This window comes from Triturus cristatus, chromosome 1_2 (assembly GCF_964204655.1).
Source record: "Triturus cristatus chromosome 1_2, aTriCri1.1, whole genome shotgun sequence".
Classification (NCBI taxonomy): domain Eukaryota; kingdom Metazoa; phylum Chordata; class Amphibia; order Caudata; family Salamandridae; genus Triturus; species Triturus cristatus.
In genome coordinates, this window is record NC_140580.1 from 1152405835 (window position 1) to 1152418296 (window position 12462).

General features: G+C 44.9%; 1 protein-coding gene across 2 annotated transcripts in view; it reads left to right on the forward strand.

Moving 5' to 3' along the window:
- Positions 1 to 1421: 1421 nt before the first annotated feature.
- The window catches only part of UCK1 (uridine-cytidine kinase 1), a 168437-nt gene continuing 157396 nt past the window's right edge, over positions 1422 to 12462 (forward strand). Inside the window, exon 1 of one of the 2 annotated variants that reach the window (XM_085613933.1) lies at positions 1422 to 1696. In XM_085613933.1, coding sequence (XP_085470059.1) covers positions 1616 to 1696 — 81 coding nt within the window. In that variant the 5' untranslated portion in view covers positions 1422 to 1615. Of the gene's footprint in view, positions 1779 to 12462 lie in introns of both variants that reach the window. The other variant, XM_085613934.1, reaches the window with a different exon arrangement.

Below are 12462 nucleotides of genomic sequence, written 5' to 3' on the forward strand. Positions count from 1 at the left end.
GGGGGGTGAAACACAAAGGAGAAAAACATGTAAAGGGGGCAGGCTGGACAGTTCCTGACCCCCTAGCAGGGGTCAAGGGGTCCCAGGAGGACCCCCAAGAGCAATTAAAAAAATTGAATTTTTTTCGGTAAATCGCCGAGTGCGCGTAGCGTGCGCGCACTATAGAAATGAAAAAAAATCTGCGAGGTTCGCGCTGCGTGCGCGCACGGTGTAAATGCTTAAAAATAAAATTGCATTGTCAATCCCCCCGTGTGCGCACACCGCGCGATGCGCAGTGCGCATGCATGGCTTATCAACAAATAACAGTTTATGCCAAAACCCTTAACAACAAAGCGTATCATGTGTCCTCCTTGTGCGGACGGTGCGTGAAGCGCACCGTGCGTACATGGCCCATTAAGCGTAACGTGGGCGCGCGGTGCGCGTAGCGCACTGCGTGCCCACCGTGCGTGCACGGTGCGCAAAGTGCACCGTGCGTGCACGGCACTAACTGCGTAAAGTGGGCGCGCGGTGCGCGAAGCGCACCGCGTGCTCACCGTGCGCGCACGGAACAAACTGCGTGAAGTGGGCGCGCGGTGCGCAAAGCGCACCGCGTGCCCACCGTGCGCGCACCGTGCGCGCACGGCACAAACGGCGTAAAGTAACTTAGCATTTAAAAAACCGTACAAATTCACTGAAAAAACCATAGGTTTCACACACGTTATAGTTAGGAATTAGCATTTAAAAAACTTTGCAAATTCACTTAAAAAACCATAGGTTTCACACATGTTATAGTTAGCTGGGCATTTTCCTCGTGAAAAACCAATGAAATTCCCCCGTTATAGTTAGTGCAGGCAACTATAACTCACGCGACCGTAATCCGCTGCTGATGACGTCAGATATTACATCAATGATGACATATGTGTCTTTCTGAAAAAAAAAATATATATATATGTATAGCTAAAAAAAAAAGGAAGAAGACATGGGTATATAAATGTGTAAATACAGTGATGTAATATCTGACGTCATCAGCAGCGGATTACGGTAACATGTGTGAAACCTATGGTTTTTTAAGTGAATATATATATATATATATATATATATATATATATATATATATATATATATATATATATATATATCTTGAAGTTTTTATTGTGTTTTGTGTTTAACTTTGAAACTGCTGGTGTAATAAAAAGTGAAGAAAGTCATGCATAATCCTCGCCTCCAGTCCTGCCATAAAATTTTTATTCTTTTCCCAAATTCTAAACTTTTTTATTTTGCCACGATTCCTTTCTCTGTAGTTTAGTTACCGGTGCCTCGTTTCCGCTTCACTTGGTTTTCCTTGAACACTGTACAATTGTCCGCTTTCTATGACGTTGACTATATTTGTTTGGCCTCACGTGGTCTGTCAAAATATGACAGGAAAGTTTGGTCCGAATCATGCGCATGCGTGGTTTCATGTTTTTGATGGCTGGATTTTAGAACTACATTCCCAGGCATTCTTCGCGGCTCAAGGCTACCGACAGCCCCGTTTTGCCCGCCGCAGAGCCTATCGGGACCTGTAGTCCGCCGTGTAGTGCCGCACACTGCGCGGCAGGCCTCTTAGTGTCCACTGTCCGGAGGCCGGGCACTGAACATGGCCTCTGCGGGGAGCGAGGAGCGGCCGCACCAGAGACCCTTCCTCATAGGGGTGAGCGGGGGTACCGCGAGCGGCAAGGTAAGGAGCGGATGAGACCACAGCCCGGCACGGCGAGTGAGGGCCGGTGACAGCGCAGCCCTGAGGAGAGTGCACACTGCCAGTGAGTTCTCCAGGACGGGTTTCTGGGGCGACGAAGTGCAGGGATCGCAGGGTAGAGGTCAGGAGTGACTGAGAGCAGGAGACAGAGGCTGGGCAGGTGACAGGGGGGACTGTCAGTAGTGACAGGCAGCAGGAGGGCACAGGACTGACAGGGCAGATGGCCAGTAGGATTGCCACCTAGGACTGTGCCCTTAGGACGCCCTGTTTCCAGTCCCGTGCTTTGATTTGTCAGCAGTCACCTAACCAGGCACTCATTCAAGCAGTCAAGTGTACCACAGACGTGTGAATGTTTCAACCCTCACTCAGCTCAGCCCAGGGCATCTCGTGAATAAGCAAGAGCTGTCTTTCAACCCTCACTCACCCATCGCAAATCAGGGCATCGTGCTTACAGCATAACAGGTGTCTTAAAACCCTCACTCTTGCGATATGCAATTCGAAGTAATCACACTACCATGCAGAGCGTTGTAGCAGAGGATTGAATGAAGCACAGCCAGTGTTGACATTCAAGTAGGTCCGCTTCCAGCTCTCACTTCATTCATTAGAGCCTCACAAGGGTGACTTCAGCAGGGACACCGAAGGGTCCAGCAATAAGGTCTTAAAAGAGGAAAACACTATAGCCACCACACTTCACCCCTTTATATAAAATAAGCTTCTTCAAACTATAGCACAAACGTTGAACGTCACAGGAAGTCTGACAACACCTACATGTAGAAAAGGAGAAATACTACAAAGAAAGCTACTTTTCAGCAGAAATAATCATGTAAAATGCATTTCAGCAAACCTAATTCATGTATCTACCAAAAAGTAGAAATAAAGCAAAGCAAATCGCAGATAGCTTTGTATTGCTGTGAGTATGCGAAAACGGCACGTTTGTTAACACAGAAACACCATTCAAGAGGGGGACACGTTTAGCAGATTTGCTCTGTGTGACACTCTTACTAAAACATCTTGTTTACAATACTTAGCTTTTTGTATTGATCCAGCGAGAGACCAGAGAGAGAAAAAGAAGGAAAACATTTAACTATCCTCCCTGCGTCGCAGACCCAACTTCACACTAGCTCATTCACTCATGCAGTCATTGGTGGGGCCCAAACACCAACACTCGCACGTCTCTGACTCACGAGTCTGCACACAGGAGGGATGACGATATCGCGCTGGACATGTGGGTGGGTGGGGGGGGTACCTTATAACCTATAGGGAAAGAAAAGTTATTTTACAGAATATACATTAACATTCGCCACCTATAGATTCCTAATCCCAAACATCAAGGCACTCCACCCACTTGGTCGACGGACCAATTAGTTGGATTGGTTGATGGTGATTTAGAACCAGCTAAAGCACATTTTAAGACTCAGAATCCTTTATTCTCTTTAACGAAAGACCACAAACTCATAATTTCTGTTAATCAATATTTGTTTATCTAAAATATCATTGCAAATAATATTAGCATTTGTTTCATCAAAAGTTTTATAGATCAATTTATTTAAATCACAGGACATTATATTTACCTATTCTGGCTATCTGGATTTCCCTAATTCTTTGGCACTGCATAACCGAATTAGCCGTTAAATTGTCCAAATAAGCAGGCCAAAGCTTAAGGTCCAAAAGTTCTTTGCTCAGCACGTCACAGTCCCAAAGATCGCCAAAGGACCAGAAGTCGTGCAAGCATCAGTCATCGCCTGTGGGGTCAAAGAGGGTATGCAGCCATAGTAACCGCAGAATGTCAACCCCTCCCTATTCTAATACTCTTTTTATAATACATTTCGGGATAACATGAAACATTTTTAGGCGGAGAAAGTCTATGATTGGCTAATCGCAAACGGCCGATATTTGTTCATAATAATTTCCCATGGATTTTGCTGTTTCACTGCCGGAGATGACATAGTCCTTATGTAACAATATTTCTTGGTTTGCTTGTATGATCCAATTGTTCATTTTAAACCGGTTTTTACTGTCTGAGGTTTTGGCAGTCCACCAAGATCCTATCCTTGACAGAGGATTATGGTGTACAGGGTTCGTTAGGAAGTTCACAGAGCCATCCGAGTCTGCGCAGTAGGTATCGCGCTCACGAGACGGTGGCCACTTCTGAACTCGATTTCCGCCGCCATTTAGTGGTAGGCCCAATTGCAAACTTAAGCGAAACAAACACAAAAGAATAATTAATACAAAGAAATGATGCGTCTAATGTTATACCCTCACTAATTTCTCTATGTATTAGTATTTCCCTAGCTTATAGCGACATTTAAAGCAATAATATTTACCTTTTGGATCCAAACTAGAATGCAAACATCACGTAAGCAATATAAATCATGCGATATCTAATTACCAAATATACTACTATTAATATGCGTACGTATTTTAGTTATTTGAGTTATTTTGCCACGCAAATAGCAATTTCCCATGTGTAAATTGTGTATGCAAAGGTTAAGTTAGTTTCACACAGCAAACCGTTAGTAAAATTATAATCAGTAGGTTATATAGTTAATCTTTACATGCAAATAGAGGAGGTATACTACATTTTGCTCTACCTGCTCCATCAATCCCCCCCTTTGGTGATTTTTAACATCACCACACTACCTTTACATTTTGGAAAAATTTAGTAAATGGAAATGAATTCAGTTCTCTTAACTTTTTGTTAGATCACATTACTGTTTCACCTGTCTTTTCTTCTCTTGTTTTTCTATACATATTGTCTTTCCACTCCTCTAATTCTACTTCTTCAAACTCTTTCTTTTCTTTCTTTCTCTCTCTTTTCTTTACAGTTTCTCTTTTTATGTTATTTCGTAATTTTCTTCTTTTGCTACATAGACATCCTAATCTTAAAATTAATACTAAAATAATCAGACGTTACTGGAAATAGAATTTTACCAGTAAAGGTACTACCTAATTTAAATAAAAAGTTCTTAATAGTAGAAAACTTTTTCCCAATCTTTTCCAAAATACCTTCAGCCTCCAGTGGAACGATCTCCTCATGCAAATCAGTTATATTTTTAATATACGTCTTCAAATCTTGACTTTCGTCAGGAATGTTAGTACAACAATATTGAACCTTAAGCATTCCACAGACTCCACCCTCTTTTGCCAAAATTATATCAAGGGCAAGTCGATTTTGCATTACCATGGCACGCATGGCGACCATTTCAGTATTTACCAATAAAAATCCTCCAGCGGTGCTTGTTGACAAGCGATCCACTACTGTTGATAATTTTCTAATTTTATGTGCATTCAGAGATGTCCCTACTGCTGGTATCAACGCTCCAAAAATGTCTCCTACTATTTCTGACCAAGATTCTCTTCTTCTACGTGTTAGTTGTCTACCTATGCACCATCTTTTCCTCTTCCCACATGAAATATCTTTGGGAAAACCAGGCCTAGATAACATGTGCCATACCAGTGATCTGGCAATCGATAGTATGCTTTGTTTCCGCAGATAAAATATAATCCAGGAAAAACTGGATCATTTCCTCCTTTTAAATCCCCATCCACCCATGATTCTATAAGTATCATAGCAATCACTTGTGCCTACAAAGTAATTATATGCAGTTTGATTCCTTCTAATACACCTTCCTTTTCTGAGGCCAATCTAAAGCCATTGTTGGACTAGCTTCTCCTTTCAAATGTTTTTCTTTTTCAACATCCCAGACTGTCTTTTCTTCTTTTCCCTCAGGTACTTTCTTTTGCATTTTCAATCTCCTTTCTTCTACCATATCTAAGAGAGTTTTCTCCTCCTTCTTTAAACTGCAAGTTAAATTGTTTCTAAATATTGATTTTAATGTTCATTCTTTAGTTTCTAAGAAAAATTCACCTAACACTTTAGCAGGTTTTACTTTATTCAGCTTGTTAACTACAGGTACTTGTCAAAATATGTTATTTACATCTGAGAAATAATATTCTAATTTCCCTATTTTGTAAAACAAACTTGCTAATACACTACATGTTATTCCATATGTTACTGGGAGGTGATGGTATGTCACTCCCTCAGATACAGACGCAGGCAACTGCATGCAAACGTAGCAATCCCTCACGTCCATCGTCTTTACATATTCGTACAGTAATTTTGAAAAAACATAATTAGAAAAATCAGTTATAGACCTGTCTTTATGTAAATAATTTCTATCTATTTTAGTTGGGTAAATCTTCTGAATCTATTCTACATTAGTCTTATTCACACTATGTCCTTCTATTGTTTCTAATGTAACCTTAAATGAAACCATTAAAGCCAATGCACTCCACAGAAGCATTAATAATCCTGTACAACAACAACACATTTTAAACCATCTTCTAAGGAACACACATTTAGATTTTCTACTTTCTGTGTTTGCCATTTCGAAAAATGATCAGTGTCTTTTGACTTAGCCTCTTCTACTTCACAACTAGTTTTGTCTAACCCAAGGTTCTAAGCACCTACTTGGTTCTTTCAGATTATGTCTTTTCCGGTAATTTTTTGTTTCTCCATTTAGATCACTCTTGGTCTTTTCAGTTTGGCATTTGATAGTCTTTCACTTTTCTTTCACAATCTTGATACAGAACTTCCTGAACATCCGTCTCTTCTCCGATGTCGGACAAGATAACTCTCAGGATTTCCGATTCTTCGTCTTCCTCAACCACTTCTGGTACAGTCACCTCTGGATCCCCTTGGCTATCTGCCTCTTCTTTTATTTATTTATTTAAAGGTTTTGTAGAGCGCGTAGTAACCCTAGAGCATCCCAGCGCTAAACCTGAAATTCCGAGGGTATCACCAGTGGGGGAGTTTTATGGATGAGGAAAGAGGAGGGTCTTCAGTGATTTTCTAAACTGAAGAAGATTGGGTTCTAATCTCAATCGTTTTGGGAGGTTGTTCCAGCGTTTGGCCGTGTGGACCGAGAAGCGGCGGCCACCGGTCCTGGCTTTTTTGACTCTGGGGACTGTGATGAGATTTTCTCCACTGGACCGGAGGGCCCTTTCTGCTTTGTAAAGGATAATGAATTCCTTGAGGAGGGGAGGGCCATTGTTGTTCAGGGTTTTGTGGGCCAGACAGAGAGCCTTAAAGGCCACTCTTTCTCTGACTGGGAGCCAATGGAGAGACTCGAGGGCTGGTTTAGCAGATGATCTTGCTGGTGTACCAGTCAGAAGGCGCGCGGCGGCATTTTGGACTTTCTGCAAGGTGTTGAGCGTGGCTTCGGGAGCTCCCAAGTAAATAGCATTGCAGTAGTCTAGTCTCGCCAGAATGAGGCCCTGAATGAGAAGTTTCTTGGCGTTCGCTGGGAGCAACGGGAAGACCTTTCTGCAGGCTCTAAGGAGTCCGAAGCATGTACCTGCAGTTTTTGTTGCCTGCGTTCTAAAGCTTAGGTCGTTATCGATCCAAACGCCTAGGCTTTTTACCTCTTCCTTAGCGGTGGGGGGATTGCCCAGGCAGTCGGGCCAGAGGTCAGGTGGCAGGGAGGGTCCTTTGTGGCCGAGCATCAGTATCTCGGTCTTTGAGCCGTTTAATTTTAGTGATGAGAGGTTCATCCAGCGGTGGACTTCAGTGAGACAGCTATGAAGGTCCGAGGGGGCGTGGTGGGGGTGTGAGAGGGTAACCACCAGCTGGGTATCGTCCGCGTAGTTGATTATTGATACGCCGAACGGGTTAACCAGTTTATCCAGTGGGGCCATGTAAACGTTAAATAACGTAGGGCTCAAAGATGAGCCCTGCGGTACTCCACAGCGGAGGGGGATAACGGGTGAGTGGCTGTCGTTCTCCCAGACTTGGAAAGAACGGCCTGTAAGAAAGGATTTTAGCCATTTCAAGGCCGTGCCCCTTACTCCGATTTCTCCCAGTCGTTGGATAAGGGTAGGATGGTCCACAGTGTCGAAGGCCACACTGAGGTCCAGGAGGATCACTGCCACTGATCCTCCTGTGTCCAGAATGCTTCTGGCCTTCTCCACTGCTGCCAGGAGGGCGATGTCAGTGCCCTGTCCTGGGCGGAACCCTGTCTGGGAGACCCCTAGTAGATTGTTGCTCTGCAGGAATAGTGACAGTTGTTTGTTCACTATCTTTTCCGCAATCTTACTGTTGCCTGGGAGGAGGGAGATGGGTCTGTAATTGGAGAGGTCCTGTGGGTCTAACAAGGGTTTCTTTAGAAGGCCTTTGACCGCTGCCGTCTTCCAGCTAGGGGGTACTGTGCCCTGCAGGAAGGAGGAGTTGATCAGTGCCGTGAGGGGGGGTGTGATGGTGCTAGTCACTTTTTTCAGGAAGCGGAGGGGTGCAGGGTCGAGTGGGGACCCACTTTTGATTGAGGCCAGTGTTGTCTCAACCTCTTCCGTGGTGACTGGACCAAAGGCGTCCAGGGGGGGGGGGGGTTGTCGTCAAGTTGGTGGGGAGGATGGGTAGTGGAGTTTATGCGAGCCCTGTCCGTGTCCCCGGTTCGGGGGGGGGGAATGGCATGGAGGATTTTTTTTATTTTCTCGTCAAAGAAGGTGGCAAGATTTGTACATTTGCTTTCCGCTTCTTTGGGATCGAGTGGCTTGAGAGGAGGGACCGGGGCATGCAGGAGTTCTTTTAGGACGGCGAAGGTTTCGTGGGCCGAACATGCGGCATTTTTAATTCTACTCTCGTAGAAAACAGATTTGGTGTTACGTAACTGCTTTTTGTAGATATTTATAGAGGTACGAAATATATCTTTTTTTCTCTGCCGTTTTGTCCTTCCTCCAAGAGCGTTCGTTCCTCTTGCAGGCCTTCCGCAGAAGGTTAAGTTCAGGGGTGTACCATGGGGACGGATTGACTCTCTTGGTGCGTTTTAGGGAGCTGGTTTTTGGCAGGATGGTGTCAAGGGATTGGGTGACCCACGTGTTGAATTCTTTGTCCGCAACTATGGTGTCTTGAGAGGGAAGAGGGACGTTTTCCCTTAGTTTGGCTGCCCATTCGTCCGGGTCCAGTTTGTGCCATCGTCTTGTCCGGGTTCTTATTTTGGGGGATAGAGGGGGCGGAGAGTTGATCGCCCATACGAAGGGGACCAGGAAATGATCTGTCCAGGGGAGGGGGACGTGATCAAGGGTTTTCAAGTCTGGGATGTTTGTAAATATGGGGTCGAGCAATTGCCCTCTATCATGAGTGGCCTGTCGATTTTTTTTTTTAGGTCAAGGCCGGTGGAGGTGATGTCCTGTAGCAGTTCTATCGCTTGCTTGTCGGCCGGGTCCAGAAAGTGGACATTAAGGTCCCCCAAAAGTAGGTAGTTGGAGGAGGATGTGCACTCAATGGAGATCTTATCGATGATTTTACTTGGAAATTCGGCCAAATGACCTGGAGGGCGGTATACAAGGGTTCCAGACAGTGAGGTAACTGGGGAGATTTGTATGGCAAAGTTACAGCTTTCACATCCCTTGATGTTGCCATCCGAAGTTCTGCAAGTAAAAACTTCCTTGTAAATTATGGCTAGTCCACCACCTCTCCCCTCTGATCTGTTCAGTGAACACATAAGGTACCCGGGAGGGAGTGCAAGGACTATGTCGGGGCCATTGCTGGACGTAATCCATGTTTCAGTTAGAAACAAGATATCTGTTGTATGGTTGGTGATTAAAAGGTTGATTTCGTGCGCGTGCTTCACGAGCGACCTGCAGTTAAGTAAGCCAAGTTGCAGTCCGCTAGGAGCCGAGTCCGGGCCGACAGGGTTACAAAGGTTACATCTAATGAAGGGGTTACCGTCCGTCAAAGTGCGCGAGCAGGAGGGGTGTTTCTGGGTTTTTAAAGCTAACAGCTTATCCCGGGGGTATTTCAGGTTGTTCCTGGGTAGGATGGGCATAGTGGTGGGGCCTAGGGCCGGCTGGGCCCGGACGGGCCCAGACGGGCTTGCCTTTGGCGCGCCTTCGGCGCGCTGACGGCGCGCCCGCTGCGCGTACGGTGTAAGCACATACTATCAAGGGGAGCGAGGGCAGGGGGCGTGGCCTCGAGTGGGCATGGCCTCGCGTCTCGCGGTCGATGGCGGCGAGAGTAGTGAGGGAAAGTGAATTGCACCGACAGCGCTCATATCGGCTGTGCAGCGAGTGACTTCCCAGCAGTTTCCTAAGTGCCAAGAGCGGCGTGCTTCTAAAATTTACAGGTAAATGGTGACACAATTTTTAAAATCGGAGCAAACAAACTCCCGGCTAATTCGCCTCAGGAGGAAACAGGTTCTGCCTCAGAGCGCTCGCATTCAGCGCTTTAAGTGCGGGGTGGGGGGCGTGGCCTCGAGTGGGCGTGGCCTCGCGTCTCGCGGTCGATGGCGGCAAGAGTAGTGAGGGAAAGTGATTTGCACCGACAGCGCTCAAATCGGCTGTGCAGCGAGTGACTTCCCAGCAGTTTCCTAAGTGCCAAGAGCGGCGTGCTTCTAAAATTTACAGGTAAATGGTGACACAATTTTTAAAATCAGAGCAAACAAACTCCCGGCTAATTCGCCTCAGGAGGAAACAGGTTCTACCTCAGGCAACGCCACATATGACCATTCCGGCGACTTGTACTTCTGGTTAGGTTTTCTCGTTTTTTTACTTTCTTCTGCTGGTGTTTGTTTCACGTCTTTTGATTTCTCTTGGCTAGACACTTCATTCACCTGTTCTGCTCTAGATGAATTTACTCGTGTCAGTCTGTATCTTAATCTGTTTATCTTGTTTGGCCAAATTTCATCCCTTGCTGACCTTTTCAATTTACTTCCTTTTTCATTTCTCTCAGCTCTCCTTGCTCTTTTTCTCAGGACCCGACCTTCTGGTATTTCTTCATCACTGTCCTCTGATTCAGTCCCAACGTGTCCTTTACTTTCAGTAGTGTTTCTTTCCACCACTTCCTTCTTTTTACCTACTTCTGTCCCTCCTCGTGGTTCTTCCACACAATCTTCCTGCTGACTAACTGTCCCTTCTTCTACCTGGATGTGTGATTTCCCTACAACTCCTCGGGGGTCTTCCGCAAAAATCTTTCCCTCACTCTCTGTATCTGGTACCTTACCATCTAATTTTGTTATTTCAGGTGGAATTTCTCTTGTTTCATTTGGGACTGTTTTATCAAGAATTTCTTTTACAGTCTCTTCACTGTTTTTATTCTCACTCTTGTGTGCTTGAACGGGTTCAGTGTCTGATTCTGAGCTGGTGTCAGAAATCTGTAATTTTCTCCTTAGAGGAAGATTCTATGGTGCAATAACTGGACTTGGTTCTAACTCACCCCCTCCCCTCCCCCATTTCAGGAGTTTGTCTTGTTCTTATATCTTCAGTATCTGATTCAGAACTTGTATCTGATTCTTCAAAGTATTCTCCTTCCTTGTTATCCACTGGATTTGGAATTCGCAAGGTGTGACTAGCATGAATCCAGTTCTTTACTCCTGCACATTTTACAGCTGTAGTCATGGTTAGAATCGCCTGCGTGGTTTTCCCCAACGTGGGACCAGACTGTTTCGTCTTCTGTGCACTTTTATTCTCACCCAGTCGCCTGGGCTCAGGTCATGAGCTGGCTTCTTTTCAAGAGTGGTGGCATCCGATCCAACCTGATGGAACACAGAATGAACGGAATCAGCCAACCCCTTGCAATAATCCAACACCAAGTCATCAGATATAGGCAATAGCTTGTTGACTGGTATGAAAACATGTCGCATTGCTCTTCCTATGACGATTTCATGGGGACTCAAACCTGTATTCCTATCTGGAATAGATCTAATAGTCATGAGTACCAGAGGCAAGACATCAGGCCATTTCAAACCTGTGGCTAAACACATTTTTCCCAGTCTGTTTTTAATGGTGCCGTTTACTTGCTCCACCACACCAGAAGCCTCTGGGCTATAAGCACAATGTAGTTTTTGTTGTACATTCAATGCTTCACAAATTAATTTCATGATTTCATTATGAAAATGTTTTCCTCTATCTGACTCCATCGTAATTGGAAAACCAAATCTAGGAATGAACTCTCTCAATAATAGCTTAGCTACTGTAATTCCATCACTTCTTCTTGTGGGATATGCATCCACCCATCGGGAAAACAGACAAACCATCACTAGAACATACCTCAACCTGTTACAGGGGGGCATTTCAATGAGGTCAATCTGCATTCTGGTGAAAGGCCCTTCTTCTCGACCTATCGTTCCCAGACTTACCACTATTTTTCTTCCAGGATTGAATTGCTGACATAAAACACATCTTTGACAAAGGCTTTCAGATACAAGTCTAAATTTTGCATTAAACCATGTCTGTTTGAAAAGTCTGATCATAGCATCTCTTCCTACATGTGCTTGTCCATGATACATCCGTGCCATGGCAAAAACCATGCTATCAGGCATAACTGGTCTTCCATCCCGATAAACCCACACATGATCTGTTTCCCGTGGTGCACATCCTGCTTTTACCCACTGTCTCATTTCCTCATCTCCTGCTTCTTCCTGCAACTGCCTCACTTCTTCCCATGTATTCACAGTGTTAGTAAACAACAAGGGACATGAATTAATTTCTCTTTCTCCTCCCCGATTCACAGAATTCTGATTTCGTGCACAATATTGGGCCATATCGTTGGCAAACTGATTGCCAGCTGAAACGTAATCATTTGACTTTGTGTGAGCTGCACATGTCACAACCGCTAACTGCTTAGGCAGCTGTATCGCCTCAAGCAATTTTCCAACCACTTCAGCATTTCTTATAGGAGTTCTGCTCGATGTCAAAAACCCTCTTTGAGACCAAATTTGCCCAAAGTCATGCACTACACCGAAGCCATATTGACT